We start from the raw sequence: 25,348 nt of genomic DNA on the forward strand, positions 1-25,348 counted from the left end.
TACTTCAATTAAGAAAAAAAAAGAAAAAACCATAATGTACCACCTCATACCTGTCAAAATGGCTTTTGTCAAAAAGATAACAAATAACAAGTGTTGGAGAGAATGTGGAGAAAAAAGGAACCCTTATATACTATTGTTGGGAATGTAAATTGGTGCAGCCACTGTAGAAAACAGAATGGAGATTTCAAAAAATTAAAAATGGAATTAACATACGATCCAGTAATTCCACTACTAGGTATTAATCTGAAAAAATTAAAATACTAATTAGAAAAGATACATGCACCCCTATGTTCATTACAGCATTATTTATAATAGCCAAGATATGGAAGCAACCTAAGTGCCCATGATTAGGTGAATGGATAAAGAAGATGTGGTACATATATACAATGGAATATTACTCAGCCATAAAAAGAAGGAAATCTTGCAATTTGCAACAACATGGATGAATGTAGAGGATATTATGCTAAGTGAAACAAGTCAGACAGAGAAAGACAAATACTGTATCATTTCATTTATATGTGGAATCTAAAAAAAACACAAATGAACAAATAGAACAGAACAGAAAGAGAGTTGCAGATACAGAGAACAAATGAGTTGCTGCCAGAAGGGAGGGAGGTGGGAGAAGAGAGAATAGGTGAGGGAGATAAAGAGGTACAAAATTCCAGCTGCAAAATAAATGAGTCACACATGTGAAATGTACAGTGTGGGCAAAATAATCAATAATTATGTAATATCTTTGTATAGTGATATCAAATCTACACTTAGGCTTCCCTGGTGGCACAGTGGTTAAGAATCCGCCTGCCAATGCAGGGGACATGGGTTTGAGCCTTGGTCCGGGAAGACCCTACATGCCATGGAGCAACTAAGCCCGTGCACCACAACTACTGAGCCTGCACTCTAGAGCCCACGAGCCACAAATGCTGAAGCCCGCACACCTAGAGCCCATGCTCCATAACAAGAGAAACCACCACAATGAGAAGCCTGCACAACACAACCAAGACCCAACACAGCCATAAATAAATAAATCTATCTACACTTATAGTGGTGATCATTTTGAAATGTGTAGACATATTGAATCACTATATTGTGTAACAGGAAGTAACACAGTGTTGTAGGTCAATTATAATAAAATACAAACTCACAGAAAAAGAGATCAGATTTGCGGTTACCAGAGGCTGGGGGGAGGGGGAGGGGGCGCTGGATGAAGGCAGAGAAAAGGTACAAACTTCCAGTTATAAGGTAAATAAATACTAGGGATGTAATGTAAAACATGATAAATATAATTAACACTGCTGTATATTATATATGATAGTTAAGAGAGCAAATCCTAAGAGTTCTCATTACAAGGAAAAAATACTTGTTTTTCTATTTCTTTAGCTCTGTATCTGTATGAGAGGATGGATGTTCTTTAAACTTATTGTGGTAATCATTTCATCATGTATGTAAGGCAAAATCATTATACTGTACACATCATACAGTGCTGTATGAGAATTATATCTCAATAAAATTAGAAGAAAAAAAAGAACTACCATAAAATCCAGCAATACCCAAAGAAAATAAAAACACTAATTCAAAAAGATATTTGCCAACCCTATGTTTATTGCAGAATTATTTACAATAGCCAAGATATGGAAACAACATAAGTGTCCATGCATAGATGAATGGATAAAGAAGATGTGGTAATGGAATATTAGCCATAAAAAGAATGAATTCTTGCCATTTTTAACAATATGGGTGGGTCTAGAGGGTATTATGCTAAGTTAAATAAGACAGAGAAAGACAAATAATGTATGATTTTACTTACATCTGGAATCTGAAAAACAAAACAAACGAACAAACCTAATAAAATAGAAACAGACTCATAGATACAGAGAACAAACTGGTGGTTGCCAGAGAGGATGAGGGGGTGGAGGGATGAGCAAAATAGGTGAGGGAAATTAAGAAGTACAAACTTCCAGTTATTAAATAAAAAGTCAGGGGATATAATGTACAACATAGGGAATATAATCAGTAATATTTTAATAATTTTGTATGGTGACAAATGGTAACTAGACTTATCATGGTGATCATTTTGTAGTGCATAAAATATGGAATCACTGCGTTGCACTATGTTGCACACCCAAAACTAATAAACTAATATAAGTCAATTATACTTCAATTTAAAAAAATTGATGAGGAATAACTCCAAGTTAAGGCAAGTAGAAAAGGAACAGAAGGAGGGGACTTCATGGTGTTTCTTCTGTTTCTGTACAATTTTATTTTTAAAAAGAAGTCCCCAAGAAAAACCTTCAGCAAACTAGAATAGACAGGAACTTCCTCAAATTGATAAAGAACATCTACAAGAAACTTACAGATAACATCATACTTAATGGTGAGAAATTAGTCCCCTGACTATTCCTACTCAGCATCATACTGGAATCCTAGATAATTCAGTAAGATAAGAAAAGACATGTGCAAAAACTGAGAACAGAAATAAGAAACTATCTGTGTTTACAGATAACATGAGTGTTTATATAAAATATCTCAGTGAACCAACAAAGAAACTCCTGGAACTAATAAGCAATTATAATAATGTTGGAGGATACAATGTTAACATAACAAAAGTCAACTGTGTACACCGGCAATGGACAATTGGAATTTGAAATTAAAAGCACAATGCTAAAAGAATAAAATATCTAGGAATAAACCTACCTAAGGAGACAAAAGACCTGTATGCAGAAAATTATAAGACACTGATGAAAGAAATTAAAGATGATACAAATAGATGGAGAGATATACCATGTTCTTGGATGGGAAGAATCAACATTGTGAAAATGACTCTACTACCCAAAGCAATCTACAGATTCAATGCAATCCCTATCAAACTACCACTGGCATTTTTCACAGAACTAGAACAAAAAATTTCGCAATTTGTATGGAAACACAAAAGACCCCGAATAGCCAAAGCAATCTTGAGAACGAAAAAAGGAGCTGGAGGAATCAGGCTCCCTGACTTCAGACTATACTACAAAGCTACAGTAATCAAGACAGTATGGTACTGGCACAAAAACAGAACAATAGATCAATGGAACAGGATAGAAAGCCCAGAGATAAACCCATGCACATATGGACACCTTATCTTTGATAAAGGTGGCAGGAATGTACAGTGGAGAAAGGACAGCCTCTTCAATAAATGGTGCTGGGAAAACTGGACAGGTACATGTAAAAGTATGAGATTAAATCACTCCCTAACACCATACACAAAAATAAGCTCAAAATGGATTAAAGACCTAAATGTAAGGCCAGAAACTATCAAACTCTTAGAGGAAAACATAGGCAGAACACTCTATGACATAAATCACAGCAAGATCCTTTCTGACCCACCTCCTAGAGTAATGGAAATAAAAACAAAAATAAACAAATGAGACCTAATGAAACTTCAAAGCTTTTGCACAGCAAAGGAAACCATAAACAAGACCAAAAGACAACCCTCAGAATGGGAGAAAATATTTGCAAATGAAGCAACTGACAAAGGATTAATCTCTAAAATTTACAAGCAGCTCATGCAGCTCAATAACAAAAAAACAAACAACCCAATCCAAAAATGGGCAGAACACCTAAGTAGACATTTCTCCAAAGAAGATATACAGATTGCCAACAAACACATGAAAGAATGCTCAACATCATTAATCATTAGAGAAATGCAAATCAAAACTACAATGAGATATCATCTCACACCAGTCAGAATGGCCATCATCAAAAAATCTAGAAACAATAAATGCTGGAGAGGGTGTGGAGAAAAGGGAACACTCTTGCACTGCTGGTGGGAATGTGAATTGGTTAAGCCACTATGGAGAACAGTATGGAGGTTCCTTAAAAAACTACAAATAGAATTACCATATGACCCAGCAATCCCACTACTGGGCATATACCCTGAGAAAACCAAAATTCAAAAAGAGTCATGTACCAAAATGTTCATTGCAGCTCTATGTACAATAGCCTGGAGATGGAAACAACCTAAGTGCCCATCATTGGATGAATGGATAAAGAAGACATGGCACATATATACAATGGAATATTACTCAGCCTTAAAAAGAAACGAAATTGAGTTATTTGTAATGAGATGGATAGACCTAGAGTCTGTCATACAGAGTGAAGTAAGTCAGAAAGAAAAAGACAAATACCGTATGCTAACACATATATATGGAATTTAAGAAAAAAAAGGATGTCATGAAGAACCTAGGGGTGGGACGGGAATAGAGACGCAGACCTACTGGAGAACGGACTTGAGGATATGGGGAGGGGGAAGGGTGAGCTTTGACAGGGTGAGAGAGAGTCATGGACATACACACACTAACAAACGTAGTAAGGTAGATAGCTAGTGGGAAGCAGCCGCATGGCACAGGGATTTTAACTCGGTGCTTTGTGACAGCCTGGAGGGGTGGGATAGGGAGAGTGGGAGGGAGGGAGATGCAAGAGGGAGGACATATGGGAACATATGTATATATATAACTGATTCACTTTGTTATAGAGCAGAAACTAACACACCATTGTAAAGCAATTGTACCCCAATAAAGATGTTAAAAAAAAAAAAGCACAATGCTATTTACATTAGTGCCACAAAAGTAAAATACTTAGGTATAGATCTAAGAAAATATGTAAAAGTCTATATGAGGAAAACAACACTGTGATGAAAGAAATAAAAGAAGATCTAAATGAAAGAAGAGTTAGTCCATATACCTGGATAGGAAGACTCAATATTGTCAAGATGTCCATTCTTCCCAACTTGATTTACAGATTCAATGAAATCCCAATCAAATTCCCAGAAAGTTATTTTGTAGGAATAGACAAACCGATTTTAAATTTTACATGTAAAGGTAAAAGACCTAAAATAGTCAACATAATATTGAAGGAGAAGAACAAAGTTGGTGTTGTGACACTACCCAACTCGAGACCTTTTATTAAGCTGTAATAATCAAGACAGTGTAGGGGCTTCCCTGGTGGTGCACTGTGCCAATGCAGGGGACACGGGTTCGAGCCCTGGTCCAGGATGATCCCACATGCCGCGGAGCAACTAAGCCTGTGAGCCACAACTACTGAGCCCGTGTGACACAACTACTGAAGCCCAAGTGCCTAAAGACCATGCTCTGCAACAAGATAAGCCATCATGAGGAGAAGCCTGTGCACCACACAAAGAGTAGCCCCACTCACTGCAATTACAGAAATCCCATGTGCAGCAACGAAGATCCAACACAGCCAAAAATAAATAAATAAATAGATAAATAAATTAATTAAAAAGACAGTGTGGTATGGGTGAAAGAATAAATAAAAAGGCCATTGTAACAGAAGAAAGAGCCAGGAAATAGGCTCCCACATAAATATAGTTAACATATCATTGACAAAAGAGCAAAGGCAATTCAATGGAGAAAGGATGGTCTTTAATAAATGGTGATGGAACAAATGAACATCCCATGCAAAATTTAAGAAAAATGAATCTAGACACAAATTTTACACTTTCACAAAAATAAACTGAAAATGGTTCATAGATCTAAATGTAAAATTCAAAAATACAGACCTCCTGGAAGATAACATAGGAGTAAATCTAGGTGACCTTGGGTTTGTTGATGATTTTTAGATACAAAATCAAAAGCATAACTCATGAAAGAAAAAAAAATGGAAAGGATGGACTTCATTAAAATTAATGTTCTGTGATGAACACTGCTAAGAGAATGAAAAGAGAAGTCTCAGAAGGAAAAAAATCTTTGCTGAATACACATCTGTTAAAAGACTGCTATCCAGAATATAGAAAGAACCCTTAAAACTAAACAATAAGAAGATGGACAGCTTAATTTAAAAAATGGGCAAAGATATGAAAAGCTACCTCACCAAAGAAGATAGAGAGATAGCCAATTAGCAAATGAAAATATGTTCAACATATATGTCAAAAGGAAGTTTTAGATTAAAACATGAGATACCTCTAAATAATATGAGAATGGCTAACATCTAAACACTGACAACATCAAATGCTAGTTAGACTATGGAGCAATAGGAACTCTCATTCATTGCTGGTTGGAATGCAAAATGGTATAATTACTTTGGAAGATAACTTGGCAGTTTCTTACAAAACTAAACATAGTCTTACCATATAATCCAGCAAAAGAGAATTTAAAAGTACAACAGCAAGAATATATGTCAGAAAGGGTAAAGGGATATAAGTACATTGTCTGGGAAGAGATAAAAATGCCAACCTTTATATGATATTCATAATTCAAATATGCATGTTGCAATATCTTGTATAAGCATAGAAGAATGATTATAGAGAGGGGAAGTTTTAAGAATAAAAATAATAAGCCCAAAACAAGGCAGAGTATATATAAGTCCCAAAATATCAGTAAGTACATTAAATGTGAATACATTAAGTGCTCCAACAAAAGACACAGAGCATCATACTGGATAAAACTATTAACTAACAATATACTGCCTAAGAAAGACACAGATAAAATATGGAGATTCACAATGTTGAAAGTAAAACAATGGGAAAGATGCAACATACAAACAATCATGAAAAATAGTGGTGTGGCTACATTAGTATCAGAGATTTTGGACCATAAGGCAAAGAGTATTACTAGAGATAAAGTGAGACACTTCAAAGTAATATAACGTTCAATTGACAAGAAAGATATAATGATCCAAAATTGGTTTTCAGTTAACACACAGCCTCAAATTATACAAACTACCAGAAAAATACACAAATCTTTGATGATAGAGGGGAATTTTATTTTATATAAATTGGAGTATTGTTGATTTACAATGTTGTGTTAGTTTAAGGTGTACAGTAAAGTGAATCAGTTATCATATACATATATACACTATTTTTATATTCTTTTCCCATATAGGTCATTAGAATACTGAGTAGAATTCCCTATGCTATGCCATATGTCCTTATTAGTTATCTATTTTATATATAGTAGTGTGTATTTGTCAATCCCAATTTCCCAGTTTATCCGTCCCCCTGCCCCTTTCCTTCCTACTAACCATAAGTTTGTTTTCTGCATATGTGACTCTATTTCTGTTTTAGAAATGAGTTCTTTTGTGCCATACTTTTTAGATTCCACATATAAATGATAACATATGATATTTGTCTTTGTCTGACTTACTACGCTCAGAATGACAATCTCTAGGTCCATCGATGTTGCTGCAAATGGCATTATTTCATTCTCTTTTATGGCTGAGTAGTATTCCATTATATATATGTACCACATCTTCTTTATCCACCCCTCTGTCAATGGACATTTATGTTGCTTCCATGTCTTGGCTATTGTAAATAGTGCTGCAATGAAAACTGGGGTGCATGTATCTTTTAAAATTATGTTTTTCTCCAGATATATGTCTAGGAGTCCAATTGCTGGATCATTTTACCATAGTTCTATATTTAGTTTTTTAAGGAACCTCCATACTCTTCTCCACAACGGTTGTACCACTTTACATTCCACCAACAGTGTAGGATTGTTCCCTTCTCTCCACACCCTCTCCAGCATTTACTCTTTATAGATTTTTTGATGATGGCCATTCTGACTGGTGTGTGAGGTGATACCTCATTGTAGTATTGATTTGCATTTCTCTAATAATTGGTGATGCTGAGCATTTTTCATGTGGTTTTTGGCCATCTGTATGTCTTCTTTGGAGAAATGTCTGTTTTGACCTTCTGCCCATTTTTCAGTTGGGTTGTTAGTTTTTTTTGACATAGAGCTACATGAGCTGTTTGTATACTTTGGAGATTAACCCCATGTCAGTCACATTGTCTGCAAATATTTTCTCCCATTCTCTGTGTTGTCTTTCTGTTTTGTTTATGGTTTCCTTTGTTGTGCAAAAGCATTTAAGTTTAATTAGGTCCCATTTGTATATTTTTGTTTTTATTTTTCTTACTCAAGGTGGTGGATTAAAAAAGATATTGCTGCGATTTATCTCAGAGAATGTTCTGCCTGTGTGTTACTCTAGGAGTTTTATAGTGTCCAGCCTTACATTTAGGTCTTTGATCCATTTTGAGTTTATTTTATTGTATGGTGTTAGAGAGTGTTCTAATTTCATTCTTTTACATGTAGCTGTCCAGTTTTCCCAGCACCACTTGTTGAAGAGACTGTCTTTTCTCTATTGTATATTCTTGCCTCCTTTGTCATGGATTAATTGACCATAGGTGCATGGGTTTATCTCTGGACTTTCTCTATCCTGTTCCATTGATCTACATTTCTGTTTTTGTGCCAGTACCATACTGTTTTGATTATTGTAGCTTTGTAGGATAGTGTGAAGTCAGGGAGCCTGATTCTTCCAGCTCTGTTTTTCTTTCTCAAGATTGCTTTGGCTATTCGGGGTCTTTTGTGTTTCCATACAAATTGTAAAATTTTTTGTCCTAACTCTGTGAAAAATGCCATCAGTAATTTGACAGGGATTGTATTGAATCTGTAGATTGCTTTGCGTAGTATAGTCACTTGCACAATACTGATTCTTCCAATCCAAAAACATGATATATCTCTGCATCTGTTTGTGTCATCTTCGATTTCTTTCATCAGCACCTTATAGTTTTTGAGTAGAGATATTTTACCTCCTTGGGTAGGTTTATTCCATAGGTATTTCATTATTTTTGATGTGATGGTAAGTGGGATTGTTTCCTTAATTTCTCTTTCTGATCTTTTGTTGTTAGTGTATAGGAATGCAAGTATTCTGTGTATTAATTTTGTACCCTGCAACTTTACCAAGTTCATTGATGAGCTCTAGTAGTTTTCTGGTAGCATCTCTAGGATTTTCTATGTATAGTATCATGTCATCTGCAAACAGTGATAGTTTTAATTCTTCTTTTCCAATTTGGATTCCTTTTATTTCTTTTTCTTTTCTGATTGCCATGGCTAGACCTTCCAAAACTATGTTGAATAAAAGTGGCAACAGTGGACATCCTTGTCTTGTTCCTGATCTTAAAGGAAATGCTTTCCATTTTACACCATTGAGAATGATGTTTGCTGTGGGTTTGTCGTATATGGCCTTTGTTATGTTGAGGTAGGTTCCCTCTATGCCCACTTTCTGGACAGTTTTTACCATAAATGGGTGTTGAATTTTGTCAAAAACTTTTCCTGCACCTATTGAGATGATCATATGATTTTTATTCTTTAGTTTGTTGATGTGGTGTATCACACTGATTGATTTGTGGATATTGAAAAATCCTTGCATCTCTGGGATAAATCTCACTTGATCATGGTGTATGATCCTTTTACTGTATTGTTGGATTTGGTTCGCTACTATTTTGTTGAGGATTTTTACATCTATGTTCATCAGTGATGGTGGCCTGTAATTTTCTTTTTTGTGTTGTACCTTTGTCTGGTTTTGGTATCAGGCTGATGGTGGCCTCATAGAATGAGCTTGGGAGTGTTCCTCTTCAGCAATTTCCTGGAAGAGTTTCAGAAGGATAGGCATTAACTCTTCTCTAAATGTTTGATAGAATATGCCTGTGAATCCATCTGGCCCTGGACTTTTGCTTGTTGGAAGTTTTAAAATCACAGTTTTGATATCAGTACTTGTGATTGGCCTGTTCATATTTCCTGGATCAGTCTTGGAAGGTTGAGACTTCTGGCCTGGCCCAACCACCAGGTGTAGGTGGCCACAAAGTCCACAGCAGCTAAAGCTAGACCTGCCTTGGCTGCAGGAGCACTCGCCTGTTCAGATGTTGTGGAGATGCTGAGTTTACAAAGCCAGTCATGGGGGTGTAAATCCATGGTTTGCACAGCCGTGATGAGAGATTTCAGCACTTCTTCCTTAGTTGCATTGCCCCTGGCACTCAGCTGTGATTTCAGTCCCACCACTGCATGTGAGCCACCTACAGGCATCTGCTTCCACAGCTGCCCTGGAGCACAGGAGCCCCCCACTACCAATGGGGAGGAGGTACAGAGGAGGAGGTAGACAGGGGGCATGAGAGCCCACTCTGGTGGACACAGGATGGGAGCCCTTCCTAGTGCCCCAGGAGGCAGGAGCTGGTGCATGGGGAGATAGGCTGTAATTATTGTCCCACACTTTGTGCATCACTCAACAATGGAGCTTCTCTTCTATGGTGGCTGGGTTTATAATGGGAGATTTTAATGCACTTTTCTCAGTAACTGATAGTACAAGTAAGCAAAAATAATCAGTAAGCATATAAAAGGTCTGATCAACATAATTCACAAATTTGGCCTAATTGACATCTGTGAACTGTGTTCAACAACTGCAGAATACATCTACTTTTCAAATACAGATACAATATTGCAAAAATAGATTACTAACAGAGGATTAAAAATCACAGTGTGATTAAGATAAAGATTGATTTCACAAAAGATAATAATTTCCAGATGTTTACAACTTTAAAAATGCAATTCTAAATTACCAGAAGAAATAAAAGTAGAAATTAAAAAATATTTTGTATTGAATTTGATGATGAAAATATGATATATCAAAATGTATATGCTAAAAACATATTGAAAATCAATAAATTTGGCTTTCCCCTCAAAAATTTGGAAAACAACAGCAAATACAATTCAAAGAAAATAAAAAGAAGGAAATAATTAACAGCAGAAAATGAAGAAGGAAATTCAATGAACAATAGAATGGAATGACAAAGCTCAAAGCTGGTTTCTTGGAAAGACTAATAAAAGTGGGAAACCCTGGGCTTCCCTCGTGGCTCAATGGTTGAGAGTCTGCCTGCCGATGCAGGGGACGCGGGTTCGTGCCCCGGTCTGGGAAGACCCCACATGCCGCGAAGCGGCTGGGCCCGTGAGCCATGGCCGCTGAGCCTGCGCGTCCGGAGCCTGTGCTCCACAACGGGAGAGGCCACAGGAGTGAGAGACCCACGTACAGCAAAAAAAAAAAAAAAAAAAAAAAAGTGGGAAACCCTAGTAAGACTGGTTAAGAAAGAGAATATACAAATAATCAATATCAGGAATTAAATAGAAACTACTATTTATTCTAAGATCATAAGATTAGAAAGATCATAAGAGAATATTAAGAACAACTTAATGCAAATACATTTGAAAGTTTAGATGAAATGGAATGCTTCCTAGAAAAATGCAGCTTATCAAAACTAGCACAACAATAAATACAAAATATGAGTAGACCTATAACTATAAACTGAATTTGTAATTTAAGATTTTCTCACAAAGAAAAATTCTGGCACAGATGGCTTGACTGGTAAATCCTTCCCAACATTTAAAGAAGAAATAACACTTAGTGTTAAAAAAAAAAGAAAGAAAGCATTTCCTCCAAGATAAGGAACAAGACAAGGTTGCCCAATCTCACAACTTTTATTCAGCATAGTTTTGGAAGTTTTAGCCACAGCAATCAGAGAAGAAAAAGAAATAAAAGGAATCCAAATCGGAAAAGAAGAAGTAAATCTGTCACTGTTTGCAGATGACATGATACTATACATAAAGAATCCTAAAGATGTTAACAGAAAACTACTAGAGCTAATCAATGAATCTGGTAAAGTAGCAGGACACAAAATTAATGCACAGAAAGCTCCTGTATGCCTATACATCAATGATGAAAAATCTAAAAGAGAAATTAAGGAAACACCCCCATTTACCACTGCAACAAAAAGAATAAAATACCTAGCAATAAACCTACCTAAGGAAACAAAAGACCTGTATGCAGAAAACTATAAAACACTGATGAAAGAAATTAAAGATGATACAAGCAGATGGAAAGATATACCATGTTCTTGGATTGGAAGAATCAACATTGTGAAAATGACTATATGACCCAAAGCAAACTACAGATTCAATGTAATGCCTATCAAACTACCAACGGCATTTTTCACAGAACTAGAGCAAAAAATTTCACATTTTGTATGGAAACACAAAAGACCCTGAACAGCCAAAGCAATCTTGAGAAAGAAAAACACAGCTGGAGGAATTAGGCTCCCAGACTTCAGACTATACTACAAATCTAGAGTAATCAAGACAGCATGGCACTAGCACAAAAACAGAAATAGAGATCAGTGGAACAGGATAGAAAGCCCAAAGATAAACCCACACACATATGGTCACCTTATCTTTGATAAAGGAGGCAAGAATATACAATGGAGACAAGACAGCCTCTTCAATAAGTGGTGCTGGGAAAACTAAACAGCTACATGTAAAAGGATGAAACCAGAACACTCCCTAACACCATAAACAAAAATAAACTCAAAATGGATTAGACACCTAAATGTAAGACCAGACACTATAAAACTCTTAAAGGAAAACATAGGAAAAATACTCTTTGACATAAATCACAGCAAGATCCTTTTTGACCCACCTCCTAGAGAGTTGGAAATAAAACCAAAAATAAACAAATGGGACCTAATGAAACTTAAAAGCTTTTGCACAGCAAAGGAAAACATGAACAAGATGAAAAAACTCTCAGAATGGGAGAAAATATTTGGAAATGAAGCAACTGACAAAGGATTAATCTCCAAAATTTACAAGCAGCTCATGAAGCACAATATCAAAAAACAAACAACCCAATCCAAAAATGGGCAGAAGACTTAAATAGACATTTCTGCAAAGAAGATATACAGAATGCCAACAAACACATGAAAGGATGCTCAACATCACTAATCATTAGAGAAATGCAAATCAAAATTACAATGAGGTATCACTTCACACCAGTCAGAATGGCCATCATCAAAAAATCTACAAACAATAAATGCTGGAGAGGGTGTGGAGAAAAGGGAACCCTCTTGCACTGTTGGTGGGAATGTAAATTGATACAGCCACTATGGAGAACCATATGGATGCTCCTTAAAAAACTAAAAATAGAACTATCATATGACCCAGCAATCCCACTACTGGGCATATACCCTGAGAAAACCTTCATTCAAAAATAGTCATGTACCACAATGTTCATTGCAGCTCTATTACAATAGCCAGGACATGGAAGCAACCTAAGTGTCCGTCGACAGATGAATGGATAAAGAAGATGTGGCACATATATACAATGGAATATTACTCAGCCATAAAAAGAAATGAAATTGTGTTATTTGTAGTGAGGTGGATGGACCTAGAATCTGTCATACAGGGTGAAGTAAGTCAGAAAGAGAAAAACAAATACCATATGCTAACACATATATATGGAATCTAAAAAAAAAAAAAGGTTCTGAAGAACCTAGGGGCAGGACAGGAATAAAGACACAGATGTAGAGAATGGACCTGAGGATAGGGGGAGGGAGAACAATAAGCTGGGATGAAGTGAGAGAGTGGCATGGACATATATACACTACCAAATGTAAAATAGATAGCTAGTGCAAAGCAGTTGCATAGCACAGGTACATCAGCTTGGTGCTTTGTGACCACCTAGAGGGGTGGGTTAGGGAGGGTTGGAGGAAGGTGCAAGAGGGAGGAGGTATGGGGTTACATGTATATGTATAGCTGATTCACTTTGTTATAAAGCAGAAAATAACACACCATTGTGAAGCAATTATACTCCAATAAAGGTGTTTAAAAAAAAAGAAAGAAAAGTAATGAAGAAGTAACATTTCCCCACTTTTGCAAGATTCCAACCAAATTTGATACCAAAATCTCACAGAGAAAATACAAGAATGTAAATCACATGGTCTGCATGAATATAGGTGCAAAAATTTAAGCAAAATAAAAGCAAAGTAAATTCAGTGATATTTACAAAGGACTTATCCTCTTGTTCTTAATATTATGATCAAAATGTGTGTATTTAGGAATGCTGAGTGGGTTTAACACTCAAATAAAAGAAAAATGATATCTCAATTAAAGCAGAAAAACGTCTCAAAATTTAACATCCATTCTTGGAATGAAAGAAAAAGAAACAAAACTCTTTTAGTCTAATAAGAATAAAAGGAAACTTTCTTAATCGGATAAAAACTGTTTTTAAAATAAAAAGCCTATAGCATGTGTTATATTTAATGATGAAATATTGAGCCCTTTCCCTTTGAAGTCAGGAATGAGACAGTGGTTGCCATTTCTACTCACCAATTAACTCAAGGTGCTATTAGTGCAGAAGGGCAAGAAAATGAAATAAAATTTATAACTTTTGGAAAAGAAAAAATAAAACTAATTATGTGAGGATGATATGCTTGTTTATGGAGAAAATCCAAAAGAATATATGTACAAATTATTAGAATTAATAAATAAGCATAACAATGTGATTGGGGAGAACGTCAATAAAAAAAATTTATCATCTTCCTATATACCAGCAGCACAAATTGGAAAATAAATGTCTTCAAATTACCATTTATAGGAGCATGAAAAAGCATGCTCAAAGAAAATATAAATCAAAGAAAAGATGTACAAGTCCTCTGTGCAGAAATTACAGAAGAGCTAACTAATGTTGCAGGCTGGGTTTTCTGAAAGGAGATGCTGATATGAAGTTTGGGCACTATGTGTTTATTAGGGATCACCACCTATGAAAGGAAGGGGAAGGAAGAACTTGAACTGCAATACAGGCCCCACAAAGCCTTGGCCAATCTTGCAGGGAACTCTAGAATGAATATTGCCCAATCTCAGTCTGGTTTTATATCCACTTCCCCACCGCCACTCCCACACATTACTCACTCACTAGGTACAGACTGTCCTGGAAGCAGCTGACTTAGGGTGATGCAGTTCTCTTCAGGAGACGCTGGAGGTTGTCTGCTGATCACACTCCCTCCAACTGTGTAATAAGTCTTCTTATGAAGAGGAATCTGGGTGGCACATCTCCATATTTCCACACATATTCATGTATTGGAGTCTCAATATTGTTAAGAAGTCAGTTTTCCTAAAATTGTTCTAAATATTCAATGCAATCCCAATAAAAATTCCAATAGATTTTTAAACATTTTTTTAAAATTGTGGTGAAACACACACAACTTAAATGTATCATTAGTGACATTTAGTACATTCACAATATTGTACTGACACTATTTCTAGAACATTTTCATCACTCCAAAAGGAAAACCTATACCAATTAAGCAGTCATTACCCATTCCCTCTCCCCACTAGCCCTTGGCAATCACTAATCTACTTTTTATCTTTTTTAAACAATATATATTTTCTATTTGTTTAGACATCCCCATGTATCTTCCTCCTCAGCCTCATCTTTTCCAGGATATGACTCTAAAGGCTGGAAGCTGGCCCAGCCCTGGGACTGCATGGAAGCAGATGAAACAAAGGCAAGCCTCTGCACAGGTTCCTCAAGGAACTGGCAGACAGGTCAAAATACACAACAACTATTTTTGAGAAAAATGTCTGTATTTCACACCATGGCCCCAGCAAGCCACACCAGGAATGTGAACCTTTGTGGAATATTACTCAGCCATAAAAAATGAAATAATGCCATTTGCAGCAACATGGATGCACCTAGAGATTATCATATAAGAGCAGTCAGTCAGATAGATAGAGCCAAATATCATATGATATCACTTATTTGTGGAATCTAATAAAAAATCATACAAATGAACTTAGTTACAAAAAAGAAACATATTCACAGATCTCGAAATCAAACTTATGCATACCAAATGGGAAACATGCAGGGAAGTGATAAATTGGGAGATTGATATTAACATATACACACTACTGTATATGAGGTAACTAATAAGGACCTACTGTATAGCACAGGGAGCTCTACTCAATATTCTGTGGTGACCTACTTGGGGAAAGAATCCAAAAAAGAATAGATAAGTATATATATATATATATATGTGTGTGTGTGTGTATACATATATATATATACACACACACATATATATATGTAACTGAATTACTTTGCTGTACACCTGAAACTAACACAACACTGTAAATCAACTATACTTCAATAAAAATTAAAAAAAATACAAAGGTAGAAATTAGACCAATGGAACAGAAACAGACAGATTCAGAAACAGACCCATATGTAAATTGTTACTTCATTTATGATAAAATGGCACTGCAGAATGGTGTATAATGGAGTGGATGTCTATATGGAAGAATATGAAAGTTGACTTCTCCCTCACACCATACACAAAAATTAATCCCAGTTGGATGGTAGATCTAAGTATGAAAGGCAAGTCAGTAAAGTTTATATAATATAAGAGTATTTTCATGACCTCAGGGTTGAGGTAGTTTATAAAAAAGTACCAATAATACAGAAAAAGATTGATAAATTGGACTACATTAAAATTAAGAACTTTGTTCATCAAACAATAGTCATGCTTCAAAATATTAACCTAGGAGCTGGGGAAAGTGGATAAAGTTGTAGATGAAAAAAAATTGGCCATGAAATGCTAATTCTTGAAGCTGGGTGTGGAGTATATGGTGGCTTATTACTTTATTCTTTCCAGTTTTGTATATGTTTAAAATTTTAAATTAAAAAAATCATTGGAGTGACTTCCCTGGTGGTCCAGCGGCTAAGACTCTGCACTCCCAATGCAGGGGGCCTGGGTTCAATCCCTGGTCAGGGAACTAGATCCCACACGCATGCCACAACTAAGAGTTCACATGCTGCAAGTAAAGATCCTGCATGCTGCAACTAAATAGCCCCCATGCTGCAACTAAAGAGCCTGCATGCAACAACGAAGATCCTGCACACGGCAACTAAGACCCAAAGCAGCCTAAAGAAATACATAAATATTTTAAAAAATCATTGGAAAGACTTTATTCAGATAGTACAAGTCAAATCATTGAGTGAAAAATATCTGTAACACAGATAACTAAAAAAGGGCTTATATAAAGAGTACATAAAGAACAGGTAAAAACCAGTAAGAATAAGAGAGACAATACAGGTATAAAAGGCATGAAAAAAAAAAAAAGCTGTCAGAAGTTCATCGAATTTGGTAGAGGGAGAGCTGAGCTGTTCAGTGTGGTAGTAGCTATTTAAAGCAACAAGCAGAAAAGGAAAGAATGCCTTGACTTTGAAGGTAACAAACAGGAGTCTAAAGAGCCTAAAACCAGAGGAAGCAAAAACTCCCCTTTCAGGAGGATGTTGTCTCACTGTTGAGGGAATCCTTTACAAAGGCTCTGGCAGTTTTATGTGTATGTATGTGTTTGTGGGGGTGGCGGGGGTGGGGAGAAATTGAGAGGGGAGGGTCAGAGTAAGCTGACTCGGAGTAAGGAAAGTGTCTTCAAGGTTTCCTGCATAAGGAGGTCTCATCAGAGATGCCTGAAGACTTCTGGCCATGGCCGCAGATAAAGAGACCTTGGAGGGGGACCTTCAAGATGGTGGAGGAGTAAGACGTGGATATCACCTTCCTCCCCACAAATACATCAAAGATACATCTACATGTGGAACAGCTCTTACAGAACACCTACTGAACGCTGGCAGAAGACCTCAGACCTCCCAAAAGGCAAGAAACTCCCCACGTACCTGGGTAGGGCAAAAGAAAAAAGAAAAAACAGAGACAAAACAATAGGGATGGGACCTGCACTTCTGGGAGGGAGCTGTGAAGGAGGAAAGGTTTCCACACACTAGGAAGCCCCTTCACTGGCAGAGACGGGGTGTGTGTGTGTGGGGGTAGCTTCAGAGCCACGGAGGAGAGTGCAGCAACAGGGGTGCAGAGGGAAGAGCAGAGAGATTCACGCAGAGGATCGGTGCCGACCAGCACTCACCAGCCTGAGAGGCTTGTCTGCTCACCCGCCGGGGCGGGTGGGGGCTGGGAGCTGAGGCTTGGGCTTCGGAGGTCAGATTCCAGGGAGAGGACTGGGGTTGGCTGTGTGAACACAGCCTGAAGGGGGCTCGTGCGCCACAGCTAGCTGGGAGGGAGTCTGGGAAAAAGTCTGGACCTGCCGAAGAGGCAAGAGACCATGGTTTCGGGGTGCATGAGGAGAGAGGATTCAGATCACTACCTAAATGATAACAAATCATCCCAAAATTGAGGTGGTAGGCTTTGGGAGCAACTGTAGACTTAGGGTTTACTTTCTGTACCTAATTGGTTTCTGGTTTTATGTTTATCTTAGTTTAGTATTTAGAGCTTATTATTATTGGTAGATTTGTTTATTGATTTGGTTGCTCTCTTCTTTATATATATATATATGTATATATATTTTTCCTTTTCTCTTTTTTGTGAGTGTCTATGTGTGTGCTTCTTTGTGATTTTGTCTGTATAGCTTTGCTTTTACCATTTGTCCTAGGCTTCTGTCAGGTTTTTTTTTTGGTAGTTTTAGCGCTTGTTATCATTGGTGGATTTGTTTTTTGGTTTGGTTGCTCTCTTCTTTCTTTCTTTCCTTCTTTTATTTTTATTACTTATTTTTTATTTTTAATAATTTTTATTTTATAAAAATAAAATTAATAAAAATAAATAAATTTATTTTTATTCATCTTTTTCTTTCTTTGTTTCTTTGTTTCTTTCTTCCTTTCTTGTTTGCTTGCTTGCTTGCTTTCTTGCTTTTTCCTCCCTTTACTTCTGAGCCGTGTGGCTGACAGAGTCTTGGTGCTCCAGCTGGGTGTCAGGCATGAGCATCTGAGGTGGGAGAGCCGAGTTCAGGACATTGGTCCACCGGAGACCTCCCAGCCCCATGTAGTATCAAACGGCCAACCACCCCCAGCCCCCGCCGAGATCTCCATCCCAACGCTAAGATCCAGCTCCACTCAATGACCAGCAAGCTACAGTGCTGGACAACATATGCCAAAAAACTAGCAAGACAGGAACACAGCCCCACCCATTAGCAGAGAGGCTGCCTAAAATCATAAGTTTATAGACACTCCAAAACACATCACCATATGTGGTCCTGCCCATCAAAAAGACAAGATACAGCCTCATCCACCTGAACACAGCCACTACTCCCCTACACCGGGAAGCCTACACAACCCACTGAAACAAAGCCACTGGGGGCAGACACCAAAAACAACAGGGACTATGAACCTGCAGCCTGCAAAAAGGAGACCCCAAACACAATAAGATAAGCAAAATAAGAAGACATAGAAAAACACAGCAGATGAAGGAACAAAATAAAAACCCACCAGACCAAACAAATGAAGAGGAAATAGGCAGTCTACCTGAAAAATAATTCAGAGTAATGATAGTAAAGATGATCCAAAATCTTGCAAATAGAATGGAGAAAATAAAAGAAACGTTTAACAAGGACGTAGAAGAACTAAAGGGCAAACAAACAATGATGAACAACAAAATAAATGAAATTAAAAATTCTCAAGAAGGAATCAATAGCAGAATAACTGAGGCAGAAGAACAGATAAGTGACGTGGAAGAAAAAAGAGTGGAAATAACTACCACAGAGCAGAATAAAGAAAAAAGAATGAAAAGAACTGAGGACAGTCTCAGAGACCTCTCAGACAACATTAAATGCACCAACATTCGAATTATAGGGGTCCCAGAAGAAGAAGAGAAAAAGAAAGGGACTGAGAAAATATATGAAGAGATTATAGTTGAAAACTTCCCTAATATAGGAAAGGAAATAGTTAATCAAGTCCAGGAAGCACAGAGAGTCTTATACAGGATAAATCCAAGGAGAAACATGCCAAGACACATATTAATCAACCTATCAAAAATTAAATGCAAAGAAAAATTATTAACAACAGCAAGGGAAAAGCAACAAATATCATACAAGGGAATCCCCATAAGGTTAACAGCTGATCTTTCAGCAGAAACTCTGCTGAAATCCAGAAGGGAAAGGCAGCACATATTTAAAGTGATGAAAGGGGAAGAACTACAACCAAGGTTACTCTGCCCAGCAAGGACCTCATTCAGATTTGAAGGAGAAAATAAAACCTTCACAGACAAGCAAAAGCTAAGAGAATTCAGCACCACCAAACCAGCTTTAGAACAAATGCTAAAGGAACTTCTCTCAGCAGGAAACACAAGATAAGGAAAAGACCTACAATAACAAACCCAAAACAATTAAGAAAATGGTAATAGGAACATACATATCAATAATTACCTTAAATGTAAATGGATTAAATGCTCCAACCAAAAGACATAGACTAGCTGAATGGATACAAAAACAAGACCCATATATATGCTGTCTAGAAGAGACCCACTTCAGACCTAGGGACACATACAGAATGAAAGTGAGGGGATGGAAAAAGATTTCCATGCAAATGGAAATCAGAAGAAAGATGGAGTAGCAATTTTCATATCAGACAAAATAGACTTTAAAATAAAGACTATTACAAGAGACAAAGAAGGACACTACATAATGATTAAGGGATCAATCCAAAAAGAAGATATAACAATTGTAGATATTTATGCACCCATCATAGGAGCACTTCAATACATAAGGCAAATGCTAACAGCCATAAAAGGGGAAATCAACAGTAATACAATCATAGTAGGGGACTTTAACACTCCACTTTCACCAATGGACAGATCATCTAAAATGAAAATAAATAGGAAACACATGCTTTAAATGATACTTTAAACACAATGGACTTAATTAATATTTATAGGACATTCCATCCAAAAACAACAGAATACACTTTCTTCTCAAGTGTTCATGGAACATTCTCCAGGATAGATCATATCTTGGGTCACAGATCAAGCCTTGGTGAATTTAAGAAAACTGAAATCGTATCTTTCCTGATCACAATACTATAAGACTGGATATCAATTACAGAAAAAAATCTGTTAAAAAATACAAACACATGGAGGCTAAACAATACACTACTAAATAGCCAGGAGATCACTGAAGAAAAAGAGGAAATCAAAAAATACCTAGAAACAAATGACAATGAAAACATGATGACCCAAAACCTATGGGATGTAGCAAAACCAGTTTTAAGAGGGAAGTTTATAGCAATACAATCCTACATCAAGAAATAAGAAACATCTCAAACAAACAACCTAACCTTACACTCAAAGCAATTAGAGAAAGAAGAACAAAAAAACCCCCAAAGTTAGCAGAAGGAAAGAAATCATAAAGGTCAGGTCAGTAATAAATGAAAAAGAAATGAAGAAAACAATAGCAAAGATCAATAAAACTAAAAGCTTGTTCTTTGAGAAGATCAACAAAATTGATAAACGATTAGCCAGACTTATCAAGAAAAGAAGGGAGAAGACTGAAATCAATAGAATTAGAAATGAAAAAGGAGAAGTAACAACTGACACTGCAGAAATACAAAGGATCATGAGAGATTACTACAAGCAACTGTATGCCAATAAATTGGGCAACATGGAAGAAATGGACAAATTCTTAGAAAAGCACAACCTTCCGAGACTGAAGCAGGAAGAAATAGAAAATATAAACAGACCAATCACAAGCACTGTGATTAAAAATCTTCCAACACACAAAAGCCCAGGACAGATGGCTTCACAGGGGAATTCTATCAAACATTTAGAGAACAGCTAACACCTATTCTTCTCAAACTCTTCCAAAATATACCAAAGGGAGGAACACTCCCAAACTCATTCTATGAGGCCACAATCACCCTGATACCAAAGGCATACAAAGATGTTACAAAAAAAAAGAAAACTACAGGCCAATATCACTGGTGAACAAGATGCAAATGTCCTCAACAAAATACTAGCAAACAGAATCCAAAAGCACATTAAAAGGATCATACATTGTGATCAAGTTGGGTTTATCCCAGGAGTGCAAGGATTCTTCAATTACACAAATCAATCAGTGTGATACTCCATATTAACAAATTGAATGATAAAAAACATATGATCATCTCAATAGATGCAGAAAAAGCTTTTGACAAAATTCAACACCCATTTATGATAAAAACCCTCCAGAAAGTAGGCATAGAGGGAACTTACCTCAACATAATAAAGGCCGTATATGACAAACCCACAGCCAACATCGTCCTTAAAGGTGAAAAGCTGAAACCATTCCCACTAAGATCAGGAACAAGACAAGGTTGCCCACTCTCACCACTCTTATTCAGCATAGTTTTGGAATTTTTAGCCTCAGCAATCAGAAAAGAAAAAGAAATAAAATGAAACCAAATCAGAAAAGAAGAAATAAAGCTGTCACTCTTTGCAGATGACATGATACTATACATAGAGAATCCTAAAAATGCTCCCAGAAAACTACTAGAGCTAATCAATGAAATTGGAAAGGTAGCAGGATACAAAATTAATGCACAGAAAGCTCCTGCATGCCTATACATCAATGATGAAAAATCTAAAAGAGGAATTAAGGAAACACCCCCATTTACCACTGCAACAAAAAGAATAAAATACCTAGCAATAAACCTATCGAAGGAGACAAAAGATCTGTATGCAGAAAAATATAAGACACTGATGAGGAAATTAAAGATGATACAAACAGATGGAGAGATATACCATGTTCTTTGATTGGAAGAATCAACACTGTGAAAATGACTCTACTACCCAAAGCAATCTACAGATTCAGTACAATCCCTATGAAACTACCAATGGCACATTTTACAGAACTAGAACAAAAATTTCACAATTTGTATGGAAACACAAAAGACCCTGAACAGCCAAAGCTTTCCTGAGAAAGAAAAACGGAGCTGGAAGAATCAGGCTCCTGGACTTCAGACTATACTTCAAAGCTACAGTCATGCAGAAAATATGGTACTGGCACAAAAACAGGAATATAGATCAATGGAATAGGATAGAAAGCCCAAGGATAAACACATGCACATATGGTCACCTTATTTTTGATAAAGGAGGCAAGAATATACAATGGAGAAAAGACAGCCTCTTCAATAAGTGGTGCTGGGAAAACTGGACAGCTACATGTAAAAGAATGAATTTAGAACACTCCCTAACACCATACACAAAAATAAACTGAAAATGGATTAAAGACCTAAATGTAAGGCCAGACACTATAAAACTCTTAGAGGAAAACATAGGCAGAACACTCTATGACATAAATCACTGCAAGATCGTTTTGACCCACCTCCTAGAGAAATGGAAATAAAAACAAAAATAAACAAATGGGACCTAATGAAACTTAAAAGCTTTTGCACAGCAAAGGAAACGATAAACAAGATGAAAAGACAACCCTCAGAATGGGAGAAAATATTTGCAAATGAAGCAATTGGCAAAGGATTAATCTCCAAAATTTATAAGCAGCTCATGCAGCTCAATATCAAAAAAACAAACAACCAAATCCAAAAATGGGCAGAAGACCTAAACAGACATTTCTCCAAAGAAGATATAGATTGCCAACAAACACATGAAAGGATGCTCAGCATCACTAATCATTAGAGAAATGCAAATCAAAACTACAATGAGGTATCACTTCACACCAGTCAGAATGGCCATCATCAAAAAATCTACAAACAATAAATGCTGGAGAGGGTGTGGAGAAAAGGGAACCCACTTGCACTGTTGGTGGGAATGTAAATTGATACAGCCACTACGGATAACAGTATGGAGGTTCCTTATAAAACTAAAAATAGAACTACCATATGACCCAGCAATCGCAGTACTGGGCATATACCCTGAGAAAACCATAATTCAAAAAGTCATGTACCACAATGTTCATTGCAGATCTATTTACAGTAGCCAGGACATGGAAGCAACCTAAGTGTCCATCGACAGATGAATGGTTAAAGAGGATGTGACACTTATATACAATGGAATATTACTCAGCTATAAAAAGAAACGAAATTGCGTTATTTGTAGTGAGGTGGAAGGACCTAGAGACTGTGATACAGAGTGAAGTAAGTCAGAAAGAGAAAAACAAATACCGTATGCTAACTCATATATATGGAATATTAAAAAAAGGTTCTGAAGAACTAGGGGCAGGACAGGAATAAAGACGCAGACGTAGAGAATAGACTTGAGGACATGGGGAGATGTAAGTGTATGTTGGGACGAAGTGAGAGAGTGGCATGGTCATATATACACTATCTAATGTAAAATAGATAGCTAGTGGGAAGCAGCCGCATAGCACAAGGAGATCAGTTTGGTGCTTTGTGTCCACCTAGAGGGGTGGCATAGGGAGGGTGGGAGGGAGACGCAAGAGGGAGGAGGTATGGGAATATATTTATATCTATAGCTGATTCACTGTTATACAGCAGAAACTAACACACCATTGTAAAGCAATTATACTCCAATAAAAATACTTTAAAAAAAAGAGAGAGAGATCTAGGAGTGAAGGCTTTTGGGGCTAGGAAAATATGCCTAAATTCGTGGACAGAGAGGGTCCTGAGTCCTTGTCTGCAACTCCCTTCAGTGACTGTAATGCACTGACTCTGTACCAAGTCTAGTGTGAGGTGAGGATAGCTTTCCCTTGTGAGTCCTGTCAGGTAAAGGCTTTGTAATTGCCTGTGGTCAGGCCTGAAAAATCACATATAGAATTTTAATCAGAAGCACAACTCCTCAAAAAGATGCTCAACTTCATTAGTAATCAGAGAAATGCAAATTAAAAACTGACAATATTAAGTGTTGCTGAGGATGTAGAGCACCAAGAATTCCCAAAGGTTGCTGACAGTGAACATAAATTAATACAATAACTTTGGAAAATAGTTTGGCATATCCTTCCATCCAGCAATTCTGATTCTAGGTTGAATAGAAACCAAAAGAAATTTGTGGACCTGTTAGCCAGGAGGCATGAGTAAGAATAGTTCCAAAAGCAGCCATTTTAATAGCCACAAACTAGAAAATGTCCAAATGTCAATCTGTTGTAGAATGAATAAATAGCAGTATATGCATAAAATGGAATACTACCAACATTTTTATGAAATGAATGAAGTTTAGGTTCACAAACAATGTTGAATGAACAAAGCTAGATACAAAAGTATATTATAGGATTCTATTTATATGTAGCTTTAAAACAGAAAACTAAAGTATAGTGGTAGGATTCAAAATAGGGTTTACCTTTTGGAAGAAGAGAGTCGGCAGTGATTTGCAGGGCACCCAAAGGTAATGGTTTGAAGTATGAAAACGTTGATCTGGGTGAATGTTACACAGGGGTTTGCTTGTGATGATTCAGTTGTTATAAATTTATGTTTTATGAACTTTCTATATGTGTGTAATATTTTAATTTAAAAAGTTAAAAAAAAGAAATACAAGCACATTGAATTTATAAAGTAGCCACACATTTTTAAGGGGGGAAAATATATTGTATCAATAAATAATGTCCTTACCTCTTTAGGATTAATGTATTTCAGTATCTGACGTGGCTCCCCTTGTCTTCTTATATTAATCAGACTTTTAAAGTGTTGGAATACAGCGACATTCTAAAGGTTCAAACACATAAGATTTTACAGTCAAAACTGGGTTTTCTACCTCTAATTAGCTTTTTGCCTAATTAGGGCAAAATGAGTAAAAATCATAAAATAGATTTTACATATGTAAACTAGATTTTAGAAATATTATCCAATCAAGGTTTGCTTTGATAAGTCAGGCAATATTGGTATTATTCTCACAAAGAGTTTTACCCTTAAATTTGTAATGGTATCACTAGCAACTATAAATAAAATATCCAAAATTTTGGTTGGGTCACTTTCGTATACTCCA

General features: G+C 36.5%; 1 protein-coding gene across 1 annotated transcript in view; it reads right to left on the bottom strand.

The window, feature by feature from the left end:
• Positions 1–25,348, bottom strand: part of C7H11orf65 (chromosome 7 C11orf65 homolog) — a 100,016-nt gene that overhangs the window by 41,248 nt on the left and 33,420 nt on the right. The window contains exon 2 of the mRNA XM_022561597.2: positions 24,976–25,068. Coding sequence (XP_022417305.1) covers positions 24,976–25,068 — 93 coding nt within the window. The remainder of the gene's footprint in view (positions 1–24,975; positions 25,069–25,348) is intronic.

The sequence above is a fragment of the Delphinapterus leucas genome, chromosome 7 (genome assembly GCF_059928025.1).
Source record: "Delphinapterus leucas isolate spDelLeu-1000000601 "Yukka" chromosome 7, BTC_Dleu_Yukka2, whole genome shotgun sequence".
NCBI classification, from domain to species: Eukaryota; Metazoa; Chordata; class Mammalia; order Artiodactyla; family Monodontidae; genus Delphinapterus; species Delphinapterus leucas.